A 21,971-nucleotide genomic window follows, 5' to 3' on the forward strand; every position below is an offset into this window, starting at 1 on the left:
CCCGACCCAGACGTCTGTGGACCTCTGACTCACAGCCAGCAGGGACATGAATATCACTGCCAAGGTAAGTGAATCTCTCCACGGCCTCAACATCCTCACCACAAACAGGCACAGACAGGACAGCAGCATCCAAGATGTCATTGAAAGCCTGGATCTTAGTTTTGACCCAGGAAACCCATAATCCCAGTGGCTCCGACTCCTCATTCAGCACCTCGAGGGTCACCAAAAGGATATCTAAAGTCTCCGCAAAGATGACTATCATCTGCGAAATCAAGGTCAGAGATCTTGACATTCCCAAACGATGCACCGCAGCTTGATCTCTCCGACATCTTCCTGAGAATCCAATCCATACAAGTATTGAAAAGTGTGGGGGCCAATACACACCCGTGATGAACTCCAGTAACAACTGGAAATAAGTCAGAGATGGTATTACCACATCTCACTGCACTCTCAGTACAAGAGTAGAGTTCAGACATCAAATCGATCAGTCTTGGTGGCACCCCACAAAGACCAAGAATCCTCCAGAGGGCATCCTGATTCACTGAATCAAATGCTTTACAGAGATCAACATAGGCTGCAAGCAGCCCTTGTCAAAATTCTCATCTGCGTTTGGTGAGGTCCCAAAGAGCAAGGATACGGTCAATCGTTGACCTCTTTGGTGTGAAGCCTGACTGCTCTGGACGCTGGTGCTCAAGCAGATGGTGGCGAACCTGATTAAGAATTATCTGAGCAAAGATCTTGCCCAGTACTGACAGCAGCGTCACCCCTCGGTAGTGGTTGCAGTCTTGGCGATCACCCTTCCCTTTCCAGAGAGGGACAACAAGGCCCCTCTTCCAGTTAGTTGGGATGATGCTTGTGTTCCAGGCAGAGCACAGAACTGCATCTATTACTAAAAGGAGAAGTAGCAGTTCATACATATGTGTATCCGTCCCACTTTATTCTAAAGAGATTCTGCTGTCGAAGATAATAAAATGGTACCATTGGAAAGCTAAAAATCGACTTACTTGGTTGCAAAGCTGATAATCAATTTACTTGGAGAAAAATATGTCAGTTTAATCAAAAGGATACCCATTTTAAAGCCTGTCTTTATGGGATTGAACAAGCAGGAATGGGAGATTAATGCAGTGGTTACAATGGCACTATTTATAATTCCAGACAGTGGGAACCCTTTCGTAGGACAAAGAAGGAACACACAAAATTATATAAAGTAACACTTCGCAAAGCAATAGAAAAATATATAAGTACATAGAAGGAGCACATGAACGACAACAGCCACCATGGCGGTAGCAGCAGCAACAACAACAATGTGTTATAAATGATCCTTTCTTCAGGTGGTTCACTTAATTCTCCAGCTTTAATTGAGATTCACAGATAAACATGCCATATGCCATTGAGGAAGGAACAAATCAGATAGAATGGTAAATTCACATTATCCATGTGTTCATGGACCTGTTGAAGATATATATGTATACACTTATATAGACACCATGATTTTGAAAATTTATTTATTCAACATTTGAAGTACATTTGATCCATTTTAATACATACACTAGTCGTTGGTAGACTTGCCATTTACAGATTTCAATGTTTTTACTCTTTCAGGCATAGAACTAACGAGTTCTGAAATTTTCTCTTACGGGATTTCTTCCCAGGCTACACGCAAAAGGTTTAGTAATTCTGCCCGTGATGTTGGTTTCCTGGATTTTTTTTCCGCACAGCTCGATCCGATATGGGCCAGAGGTGTTCAATGGGATTCATGTCAGGAGACTGACTTGGCCATGGAAGTCACTTGATCCCATTTCTGTCCTGCCATTCTTTGGTCTTTTTTGCAGTGTGGCATGGGGTTCCATCTTCCATGAACAGAGTGTTGTTTTTGACCATCTGACCAGTGGAGAAGACGGGGAGAAGTCCATCCTCAAGGATAGAAATGTATATCGTGAAGTTGATGTTGCCAACACACTCCACAAGCTCTAACCGACCAGCGCTCCAGATTGCTCCCCACACCATCACTGAAAAACCAACGTGTTTGACAGATGGCTGCAATCGGTTCAAAGAGAACGCTTGACTGGGAAGTCTCGAGACCCATATGCATCCACTGTCAGAAAATTGAGCAAATTGGGACTCATCTGAAAAAAATGAGTTTGCCAAAACTCCAAGGGTCTGTTGGCCATCTCGTCAGCCCACTTCTTTCTCCTTTGAATGTTGGCTGGTCCAAGAAGAGGTTTTCTCCTAGCTGCTCTCCCATAGTAGCCCGGTTAACGAAGGTACCGCAAGGCAGTTCTTGAGCTAACCTGGACCTTCTCTGCAACATCTGCTGCCTTGTAACGGGGAGTTTTCTCAATGGACCGCTTGACAGCAATAAGACACCTTTCTGATGGCCCAGGTTGACCAGAATGGGAATCTGTGGATTCCTTGCCTTTGCTGGTGAATTGCACAATCACCTGATTGACCGTAGAAAGCGGAATGCCAAGGTTCTGAGCTATCTGAAGCTGGCTGACTCCACCTTTCGATTGGCCAACAATTCGTCCTCTTTGAAAATCGCAAAGGTCGTGTGCTCCCTGGGTTCAAGGCATAGTTAATTGTCATAAACGACCCAGAAACTCATTTCTGCAAATAAATAGTTGAGTATTAGTACAAATCACTGAGTAGAACTTGCATTATACAGATGATATGAATAAATTTAAGGTGTCTGTCTACTTCTGTCATGTCTCTGTATATACATATGCATACGAGCAAATACAACCCGTCGCTTCGCTGACGGGGAAGGGGGAGGGGGGGTATTAAGGAGGTGGGATTGAGAGGAGGAGGGAGGGGAAAGGGAGGAAAACGACACCAATATCGTGGAAAACGAAACGAAAACGACACCGTGGACACCAATAACTCAACCGCATGACCTAGGGTCCTCCCGTCTATGGATTAATCGGGTTACCTAATTAATCACGCGATTTAATTACTGGGGAAACACGCCCTCGGTACGCCTTGTGCAAACCGGATCACTCTTCCGGATCGGATGCAGCCGAGCGACACTGCCAACGACGTATCAGCTAAAAGGAACGGATCGTTGGGAACAAAGTCCCAGCTAAATCAATGGACGAAAAGACAAAAACAAGCAGGGAACATTCCTAATAATAATAATTTATTGACAAGCAGGCGAGGAAAGCCATGTGGCACAGTGAAGATTCATTGGGGTGTGTTGTGCAGTGATAGAAAGAACAGACTTAACACGGAAATAATAACAAAATAACAATGATAACAATCTTCGACAGTCTTACTTAAGCAGACAGGCGCCAGCACGCACGCACGCACGCACGCACGCACGCACGCACACACACACACACACACACACACACACACACACACACACACACACACACACACACACACACACACACACACACACACACACACACACACACACACACACACACACACGAAGAGGGAGTTTTGCAACCAGGCGGGAGGGGGGGGGGGTTGAGGCAATGATCTCGGTACCTGTGCGCCCGATAGCACGATGTGCCACCAATACGTTTCGGGGGGGCTTGCTCTGGGGTGCGGTACCCGACAGTGGGCGCGTTGCCTCTGGCCCAAGCCGCACGTGTGGAGACTGTGCTCGTGAAGGAGGAGCTTGAGTGGAGAAGGGGCAGAGTTCAGAGGGTGAGGGTGGAGCAGTGGGTGGGATCAGGTAAGCGGGTGGGGTCGACGTGGTGTGGGCGGAGACGAGGAGGTAGAGTCGAGGAGCAGGAAACAGACCGACTCGGCAAGAGGGACCTTTATAGGGCCCGCAGCTCGGGGGGAGGGCCATGCCGAATCCACACGTCATCACCCGAATCGGGCGCTTCGATTGGCCCCGACCCCTCACGTGGCCCGCCAGCTTGGGCTGGAAACCGCCTTAAACAGCGGCAATATTGCACTCCAAATCCACGAGATGACATGAATCGCCCACACCGAAATTGGCACGCCTGCAAAATGATCCTGCAAAAACCCCGGGTGAGCGATTGAAGGTCCCGCACACCCGCTCGGGCGTCCGACCAGCGCCGATCAATGCGTTTGTTCCGCGCGTGCTAACGTGGCCTGCACTGTACATTCCCTGGCTCGATCGCAGCCTCGCTGGCCGCAGAGACGAGAAGACGTTCACCATCCATGGAGAATCCACCGCTGCCAGCAAGGAGCGAAGGTACATTGCCATGGATAAATCCATGCACGTTTCACGAGCGGCGTAAGTGTCTGCTTTCGAGCACATTCCATATAGTGCGCGCGGTTCCGCCATTACGCACGACTCCGCGAGCATGTGCGCGGGGCGAACACCAACATGCGTCGGGTATTGAGGTTAAAAAAGAACAAGCCGCTTTTACCCGCAGTCGTATCCTGCCCAACATGGCGTGGTCGGCTTTATTTGCCTCTGTACGTGTTTAGTGCAGCATGGGCGTCGTGCTGGCCGTGTTTCCCGCACCGTGAAAAACACCATTCGTGCAGCCTCTTAAGAGGTATTTATTTGCATGCCTTTCTAATGCAATCGGCAATTCTCCCCAGACCTTCTGAAGCTCGAGTCGACAATCCCGCATTGGCAAGCGCACATCACTCGCCGCACACGCCGGGTTTAGGGCTCGCCCGGGAACGAGAATCTCTTGGCAGCGGATCCCTCACCGCGGCGCCGCACGCGCTGACCTTCAAGGCACACGTGGCTGATTTACCTCAGGAATAATCAGAAAAGAAGAAGAGTGGGGATGAAATGAAGGAAAAAAAAATGATTGAAGCAACCCTAGCTATTAGATCATTGCAACGCACTCTCTTGTTGTCCCGCTAAACAAAAGGAAGGGGCCTATCTACACACATAATAATGGAACAACTGTCTTGGGACACCTATCTGTTGGATGCATACGGTTCCGAGAACCGCAACAATATGTATGTATGCATGTTCCCGAAATAGACAAAACGGTACACGATAGCGCAAAAAATTTTGGCCCACCTTACAAACCACTTGCTTGCGGTATGCAGTATCAAGTTTCGTTCAAATTGGGCAACGAAAAAATTATTCAAAAAATCAATCCCGATTCAGTCAAGTACTCTTCGGGAGAACTTGATCAATGCAACAAACCTCAGCGGTATAGTTCACTGGAGCTATCTTGTTTTTTAATTCTTGAAATGATTTATTTTAAAATCTCAAACATTTAGCATAGACAAAGAACGATTTGTTTTTAAGCATAAAATAAACATCACCATTTTGATCCAATACTTCCATGTTCATTAATAAGCCTGGTGTTGGTGCAGTGGTTAGGGCAGCGGCTTGGGATCCAAAAGGTCCTGAGTTCAAGCCCCATTGGGCCACTGGATTAATACACCAGGGGGTTGACTCAGCCTGTCATCCTTCCGAGGTTGGCGAAATGAGTACCAGTGTACTGGGCCGGTGTATACCCCGGTTAAAATAAGTGTACCATATCAGTGTCGTAAGAGGCGACCAGGGTTGCATCAGGAAGGGCATCCGGCGTAAAACATGTGCCAAATCACTATGCGGATCATACGGATGATCCACTGTGGCGACCCCTAATGGGAGCAGCTGAAAGAAGAAGAAGACTTCCATGTTCATTAATAAATAAAATTGTGTTTCGAAGATTACACACAATAATTTCTTCAACTTTCTTTTCTTCGTTTTTTTTTTTTTCTTCACATTGACGTGCAAACATCAAGTTTCGTTCAAATCGGGCAACGACAAAAATTATTCAAAAATCAATCCCGATTCAGTCAAGTACTCTTCGGGATCACTTGATCATGCAAGCAACCTCAGTGGTATAGTTCGATGGAGCTATCTTATTTTTTTCTTTTTTTAATCAACCGCTGTCACAACAGGAACCCAACGGGATCATGGGTCGTCCAGTGACTGCTAAAAACAAGTGTTCATTTGTCCAATTTGGACATTGTTTGACAGTCCAGGAGTCTCTGGGAGGCGCTTGCTATAAAGTATAACCGATCGCGAATCGCTTGCCAAGCCAGCCGTTCCTTATCAACTGTTTTGTTGGAGTGCTTAATAGGGGTGGGCGGATCATTTCCAAAGTATAGTACTCCATTCCAACCATGGAATCAAAAGGAATCGAAGAGTGAACCAGAATTGACATCGATTCCGAGTAATTCCTACTTCCAGGAAATAACCTTTTGGGGGCAGGAGTGGTGGGGGGGGGGGAGGTCATCCCTTTTGGACATGTTCCGGTCACAAGTAACCTGGTAATGTATTAATTGAAAAAAGGAACATGCCCCTGGGGCATTCTGTTTGCAATATAGCAGCAAAAGCAAGTCAATGCCAACTAAACACACCCCAACGGAGTGTTCCTTTTAAATTAATAGTAATGAAATGGAAGACCAAGAAGGAACCCGAAGAAGTAAAGAGCAAAGATGGAGTCATCAGGCGGAAACTGGATAGGTTTTGGCCGCTACTCCACAACCCCCAAACCCATCCAAGCACAGCCAAGTGAGCCTTACAGAAAATTTTCTGCATCAATTCACTTCTTCTTAGAGGGATAGATAAAGAAAGAGAGGAATAGAGAGACAAGCCGGTAGGCGACGAGGGATCCGCTAGGATCGAAGCGCTGGATACGATGCTTTTCATTCTGACCGATCCACCGCCGAAGATGCATTGCCAAGACGTATTGGTTCACATACAATTGTTCCTCTGCCTGGCAAGATTTTTCCTATTGCGTATTTTGCCAACTGGCACTCCTCAGAGTGGAGATGGAGGAAAGTGTAAATGACAAAAAATGTTCTACCAACCATGTTCTATCACCATACCAAGACGCTTTCGTTTACGTCTAACCGTTTCGCCTTGATGATATTAATTTATAAGGGATATCTAGCGAATCCCAATATTGCCTCAAGAGGAGTTGAATTGGAGATGCAGTTGATGTTCAGATAACATGTCAAAATTCATTGAATCGTCAAACTAAAATATAATGAAATTACAATGTATAAACTGAAATATAATGACATCAAAGTATTATTATTAGTACGAGCACAAGTATTGAAAATAGTGAACGTAGGTCAAGAAAAAGTATTTTTTCAAATTTTGCGTATTTCAGCCCCGACACCCTTGGTGATCGAATCTGGAAAAATGCTGCGGGTCAATTTTGTAGTAGTTATTAAACTCTGTCCAAACACCGAATTTGAACGTTCCGCCGTCGACGGTTTCCGAGGTTAAGGTCACTTAACATATTCCCTGGTTCACCACCTTTCCACGTTCGGAGGGCTGCCATTCGGAAACTATGAGAGATAGAGGAACGTTATGCTGTCGCGATAACTGGATGGGGATGCAAGGAATAGGCAGGAGTTGGTCCGGTCGCTCGACCTATCATAGAAGCCACACTACGTCAGTTACCATTTGGGTTCTTAAAACGCGGTTTTTCGGCCGCTGCATAGCAATGGGTGGTTGCTTCGCAACGAAACTCAAACGCGCACACTCCCAGCCCATATGGCAACTGTTCGCCAAGTTTCATCGAAATCGGTTTGCTGGTTTGTGCTGTGGAGCCTCGCGTTGCAGACACACACACACACACACACACACACACACACACACACACACACACACACACACACACACACACACACACACACACACACACACACACACACAGAAAACCTGACAATAACGGATATCTAGCGAATTCCAATGAAAGAAGAAAAAGCAAGAATTAGACTGAATAAAGAGAATTATAAAAATAAAATTAAAAATTAGAAAGAAATGTGAAAGGAACAAAGAAAAACAAGGACAAATGTGTCCAAGAGCCGCGTCCTAAAGGTTTTGTATTCACCAGAAGAATAAGAACAAGAAGAACAATGTGGAGCTCTCTTAGAGCCAGCGTTCGAAACGCGACGCGGCTAAAAAAAAAAAAAGATGTCGGGAAGAACCCGTTGGCCAGTAAAGCATATGGATTGCTTCGCTGATGGAAGGGTAGGCAATACATCGACTGATAGTGTTGACAACATGTCATTCAAAAGGTCCAGAAGCACAGTTTGGAACTATTTTGAGAAGGTTGAAGAAGTCAGTCCGAAAGTTGCATGCTCATTTCGTTCAACAGATCTTGCTCATCACTGTAATACATCCAATATGCTAAACACTTGAAAACCAAGCACCAGAGAAAGTACTGTACCGATTTGACAGTTGAAAATGCCTATTCAAAGAAACCAACGTCTGCAAAAGCAACAAATTTGCTTTCACATTCAACGATTGAAAGCAATTTTGCCCTGGGATGCTGCCTTCCCTTCCCACTCCCCTTCTCTCCCACCCCTGACGACGTTGCTCTTCCTCCCCTTCCTCGCTCTCCACTCCTATCCCCCCTTCCCTCTCCCTCTGTCTGCTGCCTCTCTTAGTATTCCCATCAGCAAAGCGATGGGTGGTATTTGCTTGTCATACAATAAAAACAAAAGCATGGAAATTTCACATCAGCTACTGATTGAATAAAGATAATTTTCAGGAACAAAAACAACACACACCATCATTTGAGGCCTTGGACCCATGTGCTGCACAGGAAAACCAAATGGGTTCTGGTTCACCGGTGCGAATGATCCTGCTTTTTTATCATCATCATCCAAGGCTTGTGAGAGCTGTGAAGATCATTACAAAAATTTTTTTTTTAAACAAACAACTCAAAAGTACAAATAAATAAATTGGACTATTGTCTGCTCGTGCAACATGTTTCATCAAGGTGTCTTCAAACACAACTCTTGACCCAAAAATATAATCACATCACTTGTTCAAGGTAAAGCATTTTACATCAATTCATAATCTCAAGCTGCTGTGCATCTGCAGTTTTTACAATTTTACACACTGTGAAAATTCACTGGATAAAGCAATGTGCACAATTTTCTTTCCTTTGTAAGGAAATTTTAACTCTGTCCTTAAGTAGTAAGTGACTTGTGCATTGTTCAGACCAAAACTGTTCCTGTGCAGAAAGATCTGAAATGCCACCTTCCCCCCACAAACCCCCGTTTTCCATGAGAAAACCCCACATTCAACCAGGCCAACGAAGTATTCGTGCGAGATGCTTTCCCAGGTCATTCCGTTCGGCAGGATAGTTTGTTGGTCGATTCATGCGATTACACTCCCGGCCCTCGGAAATTATGAGGAACATTAGATGGCAGATGCAGTAAAGGCCCTATCTCGATGTTCTTTCGATATTGAAGAGTTCCTGGCGCTTTGGGTCAAGGAGAATATGCAGCCTAAACTAACATCTAGCCAGGGGACGACAAAATGTTGTCACATTTCAGCATCCTATATTATCCAAGGATGTGCATCATTCTGTCGGGATAAAAACTAAAAGCTGAAAAATTGTATCCAAGCAAATGAAGGATAACAGCAGAAGAGCGCTAAAGTCAAGGACATGAGGAACTCCATGCAGACAATGGGAATGCACCTGCCGTGACTCCTTATGCATACATAGTTACACAATCACATCGCTCATAATCCATGAGGATGTAGAAACAGTCAGCTCTGCTCAAAGCTTGGACACCTCAGAAAAGTGATTCTCCAGGTTATGGAACTTTGTTGTGTGAACAAAGAAGTCATCTACCTGCTTACTCCATTCCTCTTCCCCCTCCACACCCGTCTTGGCCGATACCCCCTTGTAACCTCACCCACCCCACAACCCAAGCCCCCAGCACTTCCCTCCCCATGTTTTTGTGTATTATTTTATCCCCCCCACACCCCCACAATTTCCTCCCATTATTGTTTTTCTCTCACCAGAACTATAATGGAGGATGAATGAGCACTTGACTGATTTTCTTGCAACAACATAATGCAACTTCATAAACCAGACTATTATCATTATAATCACAAAATGTTGCTGATGTTATTGGAAATTACAGATCAAAAAGCAAAATTATTTGGATACAATCATGTGTTATTTCTTTGGCACACTATTTGGACAATATTGAAACATATCAATAGTGTGCCAGTGCATCACGTGATAAATCTCAGCATCTGTACAAGTCCGTGGTTCTTCCCATGTGCTCTCACTCACGTCAAACTGCAATGACACAGACAGAGATGTGCACACATTGCTCGATGCACCGGGAAAAAGAAAACCAACACACAATTGTGCAGATAACTAGCCTTATATAGCACACTCAATAGAGAAGAAAAGAATCGAAGAAAAATAAGTCAAAGTAAAAGAAGAAAAAGTAGAAGCCAAAGCCAAAGAAAAAAAAAACAAAAAAGAAAAAAAAAAAAACTTGAAGTACGTACTGTTACAAGTAAAAGTCAAAGCAGAAGGAAAGCAAAATAAAAACCTTGAAGAGGAAAAAGTATAAGCAGAAGAAGTAGAAGAAAAAGAAAAGATATAGACTTACAGAAAACAAACTTGGAAAGAAATATAAACCAAAATAAAGTGGAAGGCATGGATTCAAACTACAAATTCTACCTCAGTATTTCATGGTCTGATGTAACCTGAAATCCCCCCACAGGAAGTTCCTCATGCCATTGATGCAACGTTTGTACAATCTTCACCAACCAGTTTCTTTTCACGAGCATCCTACTCTCTAGAAATGTAATGCAATACACTACCGAGCATCAATGTTCATATTTGTATTTGAAGAACATATTGACGTCAGAGGTCAAAGAACTCGCATTTCATCCAATCCATCGCTGGAATCATTCCAACAAAAAGTTGTACTTACATCCTGCAATGACAAGAGATAAAACAAACATTTTAGCATCAACAAAGGCTTTTAAACCATGTTTTGGAGGATTTATTAGGACATATTTGGTTCCATCATCTGGTTATCTTTCTGCATTAGACTATATTGCCTATTTGATCCTCGACTGTCCACGCCCTTATACACCTTTTTATTTTCCACCCCACTGATAAGGCTCAGGTATACAATACGTCAAAGGTAAAGGCCACGTGATGGTCGGTACGTCGTACCTCTCTGAAACTTTGCTCTCACATAAAATCTCAAGTTCATTATGCAACTGCGTTGTTGCCATTTTGCAATTTACTCATCATTTCAAAATCATCATTATAATCCGTATTATCTTCATGTTGAGGAGGTCAAGCGGCAGAGACATATTTATTGTCAGAGCACAAATGCATACCATTTATTAAAATATCACATGGAGAACTACAACATTCCCCATCATTATGATCAGCACATTATCATCAATGCATTGCTGTCAGAAAAAAAACAAGAGGGTGTCTGCCATGATGCATTTCCCACCTCCGCTCCCATAGGTTAGGGTAGGAATTTGGAATTTAGCCATAGTGCTGGCGATAGCTCGCCAACTCTTCATGAAGGACACCATGGGATCTTTAATGTCCACCAACGAATGCCTGCAGACGGAAAGCCAGTTTAACGTCCAGATGGCAGACTGATCGATGCCGAACCCTGACGACGAAACACCATGATGACAGTTTATAGCTCGGTCAGGATTCAAACGCAGGCAAGAAAGAGGTGAGTGTGCATAGAGTCTCGTCTCGGCTATCCTGTCAGCCCAACCACAACATTGTAGCAAGGTAAAACATATTTAAAGGTCATGAAACAGTGACAGTACCAAAATCAATCTTAGGAATGGCAAAGATGTGAAGCACTTCTAAAAATATGAAAACCAGTACTTAGAGCATTGCACCGAGGGCAATGTGTTTCTATTATCAGGAAGCCATTGAATAAACAGAGGCATCGGGATCCTAAACGAGAAACTGTTCTTCTTTCCTTGGGAGCATGGGCTAATGTGGAGTCTTGTTAAACATGTCTCAAACCTCAGAACCTTAGTCCCTACCCCCAATTCCGAAAACAACATTCATTTCAACGTCGTCTGTCATTAGCCTCAACCATTCCTGAAGGGATGGGTAAGGCTAAAGTAATCAGTTTGTGTGTCAGTGAATCCACAAGTATGCGAGTTCAAAGGAAAATCTATTTTAATGCAGAATGTTCATCCTTCGATCAACTGTAATCAACATACCTGGGGAGACTGCATTAGCTCGCTCATCGACCGTGAATGCCAATAACTCGACCACGTGACTGAGGGTCCTCCAGCTAATAAATACCGTTTACCTAAAGGTCACGTGATCTAATTACCGAGGGACACGCCCTCGGTACGCACTTGCTCAAACCGGATCATCTTACCAGAACAGATGCAGCCGAGCGTAACTGCCAAAGCACCTACCAGCTCGGAAACAAATCGGCGGGGAATAACATCCTGGCAAAACTAGGGTGCAGGCCATGCTGGACCAATGGAATTTCCAACCTGGCCTCCAAAGCCAGTCACCAACTGGGAATCCTTCATCATGCAAAGTCCTTCCTCGACACACCTGAGCTCCTGACCACTTCCAAAGCTTTCATCCACAGCCTGATGGAGTACTGCTCTCCCCTCTGGGCTGGTGCTCCTGCTTCCCACCTTTCTCAGCTTCACGCTGTGGAAACCAAGGCATTTCGGAGCATTGAATCTCCCGCGATGAGGCTGAGTCTTTGGGCCTCTCACCGCAGGCAGGTCGGTGGTCTTTCTATCTTCTTCCATCTCCTCTCGGGTCTCGCCCCTCCCCCCCTGCCCCCCCCTAGCTCTGTCTGCGAAATGTCCCCACTACATTTCCGCAGGGTGCTCAAGGTCCGCCAACAACTCCCTTCTGGTAAAACTACCAAAATCACAAATCACTGCTCACCATCACTCTTTCATTCCTCTTTTTTCCCGCCTTTGGAATAAAAACTCTCACTGTATTCAATCCAATTCTTCCCCCATGTCTTCAAAACAGCTGTTCACCACTACCTCTTATTATCCCCCATCCAAATCCTCGATGTTTTCTACCCCCATTAATCCACCCCAAGCCCACCTCCTTCAAATTCCCTGCTTTCCTCCTGAAAGTCTCTGTAATATCCATCTTGTATTCCCCATGTGCCCCGCCGCATCCATCTCCCTTCCACAGATTTCCTAATGTCTCTGTTCCCCACTGTTTTGTCCTTCCCACTCCCGCCCCTCTTGTCTCATGCCCTCGCCCCCCTTGCTGTGCGTTGTGTGTTAGCTCTCATATGAGCCTCGACAAGGTATACAAAATATATATATATATATATATATATATATATATATATATATATATATATATATATATATATATATATATATATATATATATATATATATATCGAAGAAAACATGAAAACGAACTGGGAACATTTCTATACAAGACATTTATTTACAATCAAGTGAGGAAAAGTCTGTGGCACATTGAATGGGTTTTATTTTATGTACAGCAGGGAAAGCAAGGAATTTGTGGGATGCAGCAAAAGGCTAACAAAAGAGGACACAGAGCAGGATTATCCCGACTATCTTCTACAGTACAATCATACTTACTCGAGGAAAGGCGCAGTGCCACACACACACACACACACACACACACACACACACACACACACACACACACACACACACACACACACACACACACACACACACACACACACACACACACACACACACACACACACACACACAGTTATACAGCCAAGAAAGAGAGAGAAAGGTGAGGATGAGCGCCCTGTAAATACCTGGTGGGGTTGGCTGACCAACGCGGCCCAGGACGCTTCGGGAGGAGGAGTTGGAAAGATACTGGTGTCTACGGTATGGGAGTGTGGAAGTGCGATGTATGCGACGTGAGGGGTGCGGTGTCGTGCCAGAGGAAAATGGGATTGCGAGTCAGTACGCGTTCTTCTTTATGCATCCACAGAAGACGGGATAGACGGGTGTATAGAGAGAGAGGAGAATAGATGGGTGAGAAGGAAGATTCCTTGCCTAGTCGTGCAAGGGTCTGTATGTGTAGTGACAACGTGCGCTCCACACTGGTCCGCCCTCTGTGGCTGGTGGTGAGTCCATCTGCACGGGGGTGGCGGCATGTCGACAGCTCGGTAGGAAGTCCACTGTATGCTCTCAAGGACAGCAGCCACACACAAATAATGTTCTCGAAGAAGAAGCTCTCTCCATAGCTCCACAATCCCCCCTTTTATAAGCCCCAGGCGAAGGGTGGGGCGAGGACCGTAAAACGACACACTGTGGCCCAAATCCTGCTCCTCTATTGGGCCACAGCGGCCCGAGCCACGACCCGCCAGGCTCTGGGACCAGAAACTGGCTCAGATGCCTACCAACTTCGGCACAGCTCGGAGCTCCCGACTTAACGTGGGGGGGGGGGGGGGAACACTCCCCGCGCCAGCACCCTGGCCCCGAACGTGCACCTTGTGGAGTCTATGTCGGATGGTAGTGGACTTTCTTCGCCAACCAGCGGGCTCCTTCACGAGCCAAAATGCACACCCGGGACCCGAACCAAACTCCCGGATCGCCCTTCCCGCGACCCTTCCTCATTACTTATGCTCAGGCTGTGGTCCGACGACTGGATGAGGGCTGTACCAATTCCGGACGCTCACCCGGGCCGTTCCTGGTGAGATGCGGAGGAGCTACATAGCGTCTGTTGCGTGGTCGAGCATCACGTGGCGCCAAGGACAATGGCCGACGCCGTGCGGTGCACATCAAAATAGTGGCGAATTGTAGTGATCCAGAGGTAGGATGAGGTGCGGGAGTATTTTTCCCGTGTGCACGAGGAGTTTGTGGTCAAAGTGTGAGATTTGGTGAGCGAGGTGCAGAGTAAGGTGAGGTGCCGGTTGGGAATTGGCGTGCAGATTTGAATGAAATAATGCGCGCAAATTCCCGGGGTAGGCTGTCTTGTGTGCAACAGGGATGATCCAAGCCACGGAAGGCATGGCGGTGTGCTTATTAAACAACTGTCTGTTGAATGGCGTGTGTGCTTGCATGCTTGTTGTGTACTTTTGCTAAAAAGAAAGGGTTAGAGTGGAGGTCAGAGTACGGATCAAGGAGATATTTATTTGACCTAACTATGAGTCCCAAGCAATGCAAATTCATCCCATTAACCCACTAGACATGAGGGGAGGACTAACTATGTCAATACTAATGAAATAACTGCCTGAGGATCACTGTATGTTGGGTGCCATTGCCTTAGAGGCATACGGTTTTGCAGAACCGCAACAATATTATTTGGAAATGTACTTTATTTTAAAATAATCATGGCTACATTCAATGATTATTTTAGATAAGTGATAACGAAAGAATGGGCCGTTCACTCATCCTTGTGCAGCATCTGGTGGTGGTTGCGGAATTTTTAAGACCGGAGCCTGTGCTGCCGATTTAGTGTCCCCTGTAGGTGAGGGCAGGAATTTGTCATTTCTTCAGAGTTCCAGTTCATCCTGCCGAAGCAGTTTCTTGGCAAGGGTTATACTGGGGGGTTTGCCATTGCCTTCTCAGCACTGTTCGTCCATGATCTATTCTTTTACATGCTGACCTTCGAGCAAGGAAGCAGCACGTTTCCATCTTTAAAAAATAAAAATAAAGTCTTTAGTCCGACTCAGCCGGGGTTTGAACCACTGACCTCCCAGAATCAAACACAATAGCCTACTCTTTTCGAAAGAACCTGTGGGATTATTAACGGCCACCAGATTATGTTAGCAGACAGGATATCATGTTTCATATCAATTTGGAAGAAGCAGCAGCAGAAGCAGCAGAAGTCCTTTCACGTCTTTCGCTGCATGGAGCTTCTGAAGCAGTTTTTCCTTGGCTAGAGGGCACAATACTGGATGGTGGAGGGGTCGCCACTCCGACGCAGGGACACTCAAATGGCACATTCTTCCCAGGAAGCTGGAACTTATTTTGCCAACCTCGGAAGGGTGACAGGCTGAGTCAACCCATCTGGTGTTATTTTAACGGTCACGACAGGGGCCAAAACTCAGAATCCTGAGATCTTAGGCCAGAACCTCAACTGTAAAGCCAACACCAGGCTTTAGGAATATAGCACTTCGACATGACCAACAGCATGCGAGGCACCAATCCGACCGTTTATCGTGGGGATGGGAATCGAACCCAAGCCAGAGAGCCCAGTGTCGTGGAATGGACGAAATATTTACGAGGCAAACAGAATTCTCCTTTCAGAAAACATTCAAAAATCTCGTTTAAAAATCTTGTGAAATTAAAAATCTTGAGTTAAATCTTTTTGCGAAAGTTGATCAGGACAGGGCCAAGGTGCAGACATCTATCTATAATTCCAGCAATATCTGTGTCTGTGACTGCTGTTTCTCGACAACCACTGTTCCGATCTCATTGAAAGTTGCCAGGTATATTGATGGGGACCTGAGTATGTTCCTTTTCAAGGTTTGATATTAATCAGACAAGTGCTTCCCAAGTTATGGCCATTTATTTACCAAACCAATGACAGGACACGTTGCTGCGTAGGCGTGGCTGATGGGGAAAGACGCCACTTAGTTACCAATGACAGGACATGTTGCTGCGTCAGCGTGGCTGATGGGGAAAGGCACCATTTAGTTACGAATGACAAGACACGTTGCTGCGTCGGCGTGGCCGATGGGGAAAGGCGCCATTTAGTTACGAATGACAGGACACATTGCGGCGTAGGCGTGGCCGATGGGGAAAGACGCCATTTAGTTACCAATGACAGAACATGTTGCTGCGTCGGCGTGGCTGATGGGGAAAGGCGCCATTTAGTTACGAATGACAAGACACGTTGCTGCGTCGGCGTGGCCGATGGGGAAAGGCGCCATTTAGTTACCAATGACAGGACACGTTGCTGCGTAGGCGTGGCCGTTGGGGAAGAGATCATCAGTTCCCAATGACAGGACACGTTGCTTGGCGTTTTGCACCCACAGTATCTATCTTCTATAATTCCAGCAATCTGTTTGTTTGCCTTTTCTAGGTTTGAAATTAATCGGACAAGTGGTTCCCAAGGTATGGCCAAGTTAGAGCGCGTTCCCATTACGGGTTACAACATACGGACTTCCGGATCGTGATGAATTACTGTATTCTAATAATTTCTCGATTTCTTATGCGCATTTATAAACACAATGACCCAATCCAGTTGTCATTTACGAGAGTAAAGGAACGGCCTGTGTGGTTGTTTGAAAGTTGTTTTTTTTTTGCACGTACGGCCACCCGAGAGTGAAGGAACTGCCTGTGTGGTTGTTGTTTCCAGCACGCGGTTTGAAAGTTTTCTTTTTTTTTGCACGTACGGCCACGCATGTACGGGCACGCACTAGTATATTAAAATAGGCAAGTGTCTTTCCCTCAGTGGTGGTGGTGGTCATATGGCAGCTTAACTGCCGGGGTAGCTATCATTTCTTGAAGCGCGACTGTGTCGCTGATGCAGTGCCCCTCTACCAGTCCACACACTGGAACTGGCACTCATTTTGCCGACCTCGGAAGGATGACAGGCTGAGTCAACCCCCTGGTGTATTAATTCAGCGGCCGACGGGACTTGAACTCAGGACCCTAGGATCCCAAGCCGCCACCCTAACCACTGAGCCAACACCAGGCTCCTCAGTGGTGAACGCAAGGAATGGTCTCCTGAAAAATAAAAAATAAAAAAGTTGTGCCAGTCGAGTCAGTGGATCGATTTAAAAGTATAGTTACATAAGTATCTGGAAGTAGTAGGGATTGATTACTACGATACTGACACGATGAGGCCACACCTGATGAGTCAAATACCCTTTGGTGCGTGCAAAGTTTCTGGTAAAAGAACAAACGTGGTGGTACAAACGTGGTGGTACAAATACAACAACAATTCTCCACAGATTTCGCGACGCACTGAAACAATAATTAAATAAAACCAAGTCGAATAGTCTTGTGAAAATTTCATTTCCTCACATAATATATACATTTAATTTCTTTTAATAACATCATTTTAACGACGTCTTCTTCGAGAAGAAAAACTCTCCACAGTTATAAAACCACCAAATGGCCTTGAACCCGATGAAACACGCCGCCTGATCAGTCACCCGCTTACCATGGCTTGGGAAGTTTCCTCACAGCGCTGTGTTTGAACGGGAACCAGCTGAGCCGGAAAAGGGCGGCAGTCAAGTCAAACCCTCGAGCGAACGTTGCGAACAAGCATTATTTAATTATTTAATTATTTTTCCCCCCTCCACCCAAAGTTCATGTACAGTGTTCTTATTTCATTTAATTTGTTCTCTTCGTGCGAAATATATCTTCATTTTGTCATTCTTTGTTTGTACGGTCATTGACAGGACGTTTCATGACGATTTTGCGGGGAAACTTTTTAACGGCTGTTTATACACTGTGTGTACGCCATGTCGGTGTAATTAATAACATGTATTTATTTCTCCAACGGAGTAATTTTGTTGTTCCAAGGTAGGATTCATTGATTTGCTCCACATAAATATATACTTCCTTCTCCAAATTTTACTACCTAAAGAATTTCGATTTAAGCAGGTGGTGTGATCGAAAAAAAAATAAACTGTTGTGATCATCTTTGGTGTGGCGTTGTGGGGATTTGCTGCATTCTCTTTAAGTGCAGAATCCAGAAATGTTGATATATCGTTTTAAAATGCCTAATTCGTTCCTGTTTGGGCTTATTTCCCCCCCCCCCCACAAACTACATGAGACTGAGAGCGTGCAATTCCCTCGGATCACGAATAGGGATTGTAACTGTACAGACTGCAGAGGGTATTTAACATTTGACGTGTGCACGAACATTAGTACAGCGAAACTGGACAGCTTCATCTGTCTCAAACCATGCGTTAAATATTTGTAAATATGGCGAAAATATGAACATTTTCTCTGAGGGCGTGGCTCGCTCGACTCACGCTCTGGGGGCGTGGCTTGACTCCCTCTAGGGGGCGTGGTTAGTGTGACTCACTATGGGGGCGTGGCTCGTTTGACTCGCATTGAGGGGCGTGGCTCGTGGATTGATGAATGTGAGCTGATTCTACCCAGCAAGCTTTGCGGCAAAACAAAAAGGATGTTGCTGTTGCTTTAATTGCTTTCAATATAATCTGAACAATTAGTTGGAGCTTTTAATTATGGACACTAGAACATCGAAACTAAGAGAAGAGAGATAGTAGGGTAAGGCCATTAGAATTCAGGAAGGCAAACCTTGAGGGTATGAGCAGAGAGTTGGGTGATGTTGATAGGGAGAAGCTAATGACAGGACAATCAGCATCAGAGAAATGGGAAACATTGAAGGAGCAAATGTGGAGAGTGAAGAGTAAGTACATTCCGATGAGGTGTAAATGTAGAAGCAGAAAGAGACCAGGGTGGTTGAGCAGTGAGATGAGGAACGCTATTAAGGAGAAGGAGAAGGAGAAGGCATTAATTAGGTTTAAAATAACAGGACTGGAGTTAGATTTATATCATTATCAGAGTAACCAGAGGCAAGTTAAGAAAATAACTCGACAAGCCAAAAGAGAGGATGAGAAGGACATGGCTAAGAATATTGAACATAATAGCAAGGCTTTCTTTAAGTATATCAGGGGAAGAGAGCAGGTTAGGACCAGTGTGGGCCCATTGAGGAATAGCACCTGGAGAGTAGTTAGTGATGAACGTGAGATGGCAGGCTTATTAAACAGGTATTTTGCTTCAACTTTTACACCAGAACAGTCAGGAGAATTGCCAATAGCTGAGAGTATCTATCGAGGAGGTGACGAAGGGCTTTTGCAGAAGATCCAGGTTGGAGTGGAGGAAGTAAAGGAACAGCTAGGTAGTCTAAGAGTAGATAAGGCTCCGGGTCCGGATAATATTCACCTGAGAGTACTGAAGGAGGTGGCTGAGCAGGTAAGCGAGGTGTTAATGGATATTTTCAATAGTTCACTGGAGTCAGGACAGGTCCCTGGAGTCAGGAGAGTAACAAATGTAACACCATGATTTAAGAAAGGATTCAGAGAAGAATTGGGAAATTATAGAACTGTTAGTTTGACTTCAGTTGTGGGGGAAGGTGTTGGAGACATTAATTAAGGACCGGATGAGGAACCATTTAAATAAATACAAACTAATTAAAGGCAGTCAGCATGGGTTTACCAAAGGTAGTTCCTGTTTAACAAATCTTTTTGAGTTCTATGAAGCAGTCAGTATCTGATTGGGTGGATGATGGAATGGCAGTGGACATAGTATATCTAGACTTAAAGAAGACATCGAAGGTTGTACATAAAAGTGAGGGCTTGTGGAGTGGCTGGTCAGATAGCTCATTGGATTGCCATTTGGCTTGGTAGTAGGAAGTAAAGAGTGGCTGTGAGTGGGAGGATGTAAGTAGCGGGGTACCTCAGGGATCAGTACTCGGACCATTACTATTCATTATTTACATCAATGATTTGGATAATGGGGTGAAGAGCAAGCTTTCCAAATTTGCAGATGACACAAAGCTTGGAGGTGAGGTGGATAACAGAGGGGGTGGTGATCAGATTCAGGAAAGTGTTGATACTTGTATAGATTGGGCAAAAGATTGGCAGATGCAGTTTAACCTGAGCAAGTGTAAGGTGTTGGGGATGGGAAAGAACAATGAAAATAGAGATTACAGGATGTCAGTAAAGGGTAATTTTGGAGCGTGTCACACAGGAGAACGATCTTGGGGTGGTAATAGATATGGGAGGTAAGCAGGCAGCACAGTGCCAGGTAGCTACAGGTAAAGCAAATGGGGTTTTAGGTTGTATTCGGAGGGGGGTCATATATAAATTAAAAGAGGTGGTGTTAACGTTATACAGGAATTCAGTGAGGGCCACATTGAGAATATTGTGTGCAGTTCTGGTCACCACAGTTCCGGAAGAACATGGATGCCATGGAGAGGGTTCAGCGCAGGGTTACTAAATTGATTCAGGGCCGAGCTAGATGCTGCTATGAAGAGCGGCTGAAGGAGACGGGGCTTTATACACGAGAAAGGAGGCGATTACGAGGAGATATGATAGAGATGTTTAAGATAAAATAAGTGAAATTAATTATTCAACAGAGTAGACAGTGATAGAACCAGGGACCAGGGACCAGGGACCATAGCCTGCGAGTAAAGAAGAGGAGAGTTAAGACGGTAGCAAGGCAGGGGACTTTCACTCAGAGTAGTTAATGCATGGAATGGTCTCCCTAGAAAGGTCATGGCAGCAGAAACGGTAAATAAGTTTAAAATAGAATTTTATGGGTACCTGGAAGTTATGGAGATGGAGGGGTATGGGGACGTTGACAGGACTTTTAGGTTGTTTGAGCATTGATGGTGTCCGGAATGCTGTTGGTAGGGGTCTCGTCAAGGGGTGTTGTGTGGTTGATGTGTGGATTTTTTAACCAAGCCCATGCCTCCTCCCCTGAGGGGGGCGGGGTGGGGGGTATACAAAAACTTCAAAAAAACAATTTATTAAAAATAAATAAATGCTTAATGTGATGCAGGCATGATGGGCTGAATGGCCCCATACCTGTGTCTGGTTTCCTTGTGTAGAGCTTGCACATGACCTGTTTCATAATAGAAGCATCTGAAAAGATCCAGGCCCAACTCCAAAATTAATATGGAGACAGTCTGTACAATCTTACATGTAACAAATTACAGTTCACAGATAGATTTAAGTCGAAGTTGGACAGCCAAGTCACAGCACTGTCTGTGGTTAGATGGATTGCCTCAAATCCATCAAATTTCCATAGGTGACACTCATTCACAATGTGATGAATAGTCTGATCTGGGTGACCATAGTCACATGTTGAGTTGTCTTTGAAATTCCATTTTTGGAGGTGGTGTGATGTCTTTGCGTGGAGAGTACGAATCCTGTTGAGTGCAGACTGCTGTTTCCGGGGGAGGTCAAAACATGGAGGCTGTTCTGTCGGATCACTCGTCACCAGTTCGTTATTACCTCTGCCACCGAAGGTGAAGGAGGTTATGTTTTCACCCCTCTCTGTCTGCTTGTCTGTTTGTTACTTGACGAAAACATTTTTTTGCCAAGTATGTTGGTCTATCATGTTTGTCTGTCTGTCTGTTTGTCACACGATTTTTGGCCACAGTTTTCAAGCAAACGTTCTGAATCTTTTTGTGTGTTTAGGTGACCAGCCAAGGACAGCAACGCTTAAGTTTGGTGAAGATCCGGATCCGTATCCGGATCCGACTACTATAATTTTTAGATCCTTGTGGAGGAGTCTTACTCACGTTGTTGTTCTTCATCTTCTTCTTGTG

The 21,971-nt window shown here is 45.1% G+C and overlaps 1 protein-coding gene across 4 annotated transcripts in view; it reads right to left on the bottom strand.

The window, feature by feature from the left end:
• The window catches only part of LOC147020467 (galectin-5-like), a 30,523-nt gene extending 12,569 nt beyond the window's left edge, over positions 1-17,954 (bottom strand). For 3 of the 4 annotated variants that reach the window (XM_085895828.1, XM_085895827.1, XM_085895825.1), the window contains exons 1-4: positions 17,823-17,954; positions 10,401-10,659; positions 9,945-10,007; positions 8,476-8,586 (exon numbers count right to left, since the gene is read on the bottom strand). In XM_085895828.1, the coding sequence (XP_085751954.1) occupies positions 8,476-8,499 (24 nt within the window). In that variant the 5' untranslated portion in view covers positions 8,500-8,586; positions 9,945-10,007; positions 10,401-10,659; positions 17,823-17,954. The remainder of the gene's footprint in view (positions 1-8,475; positions 8,587-9,944; positions 10,008-10,400; positions 10,660-17,822) is intronic. The other variant, XM_085895826.1, reaches the window with a different exon arrangement.
• Positions 17,955-21,971: the final 4,017 nt, after the last annotated feature.

The sequence above is a fragment of the Eptatretus burgeri genome, chromosome 9 (genome assembly GCF_056783735.1).
Source record: "Eptatretus burgeri isolate ZD-2024b chromosome 9, Ebu_testis_v1, whole genome shotgun sequence".
In the NCBI taxonomy this organism is placed as follows: Eukaryota; Metazoa; Chordata; class Myxini; order Myxiniformes; family Myxinidae; genus Eptatretus; species Eptatretus burgeri.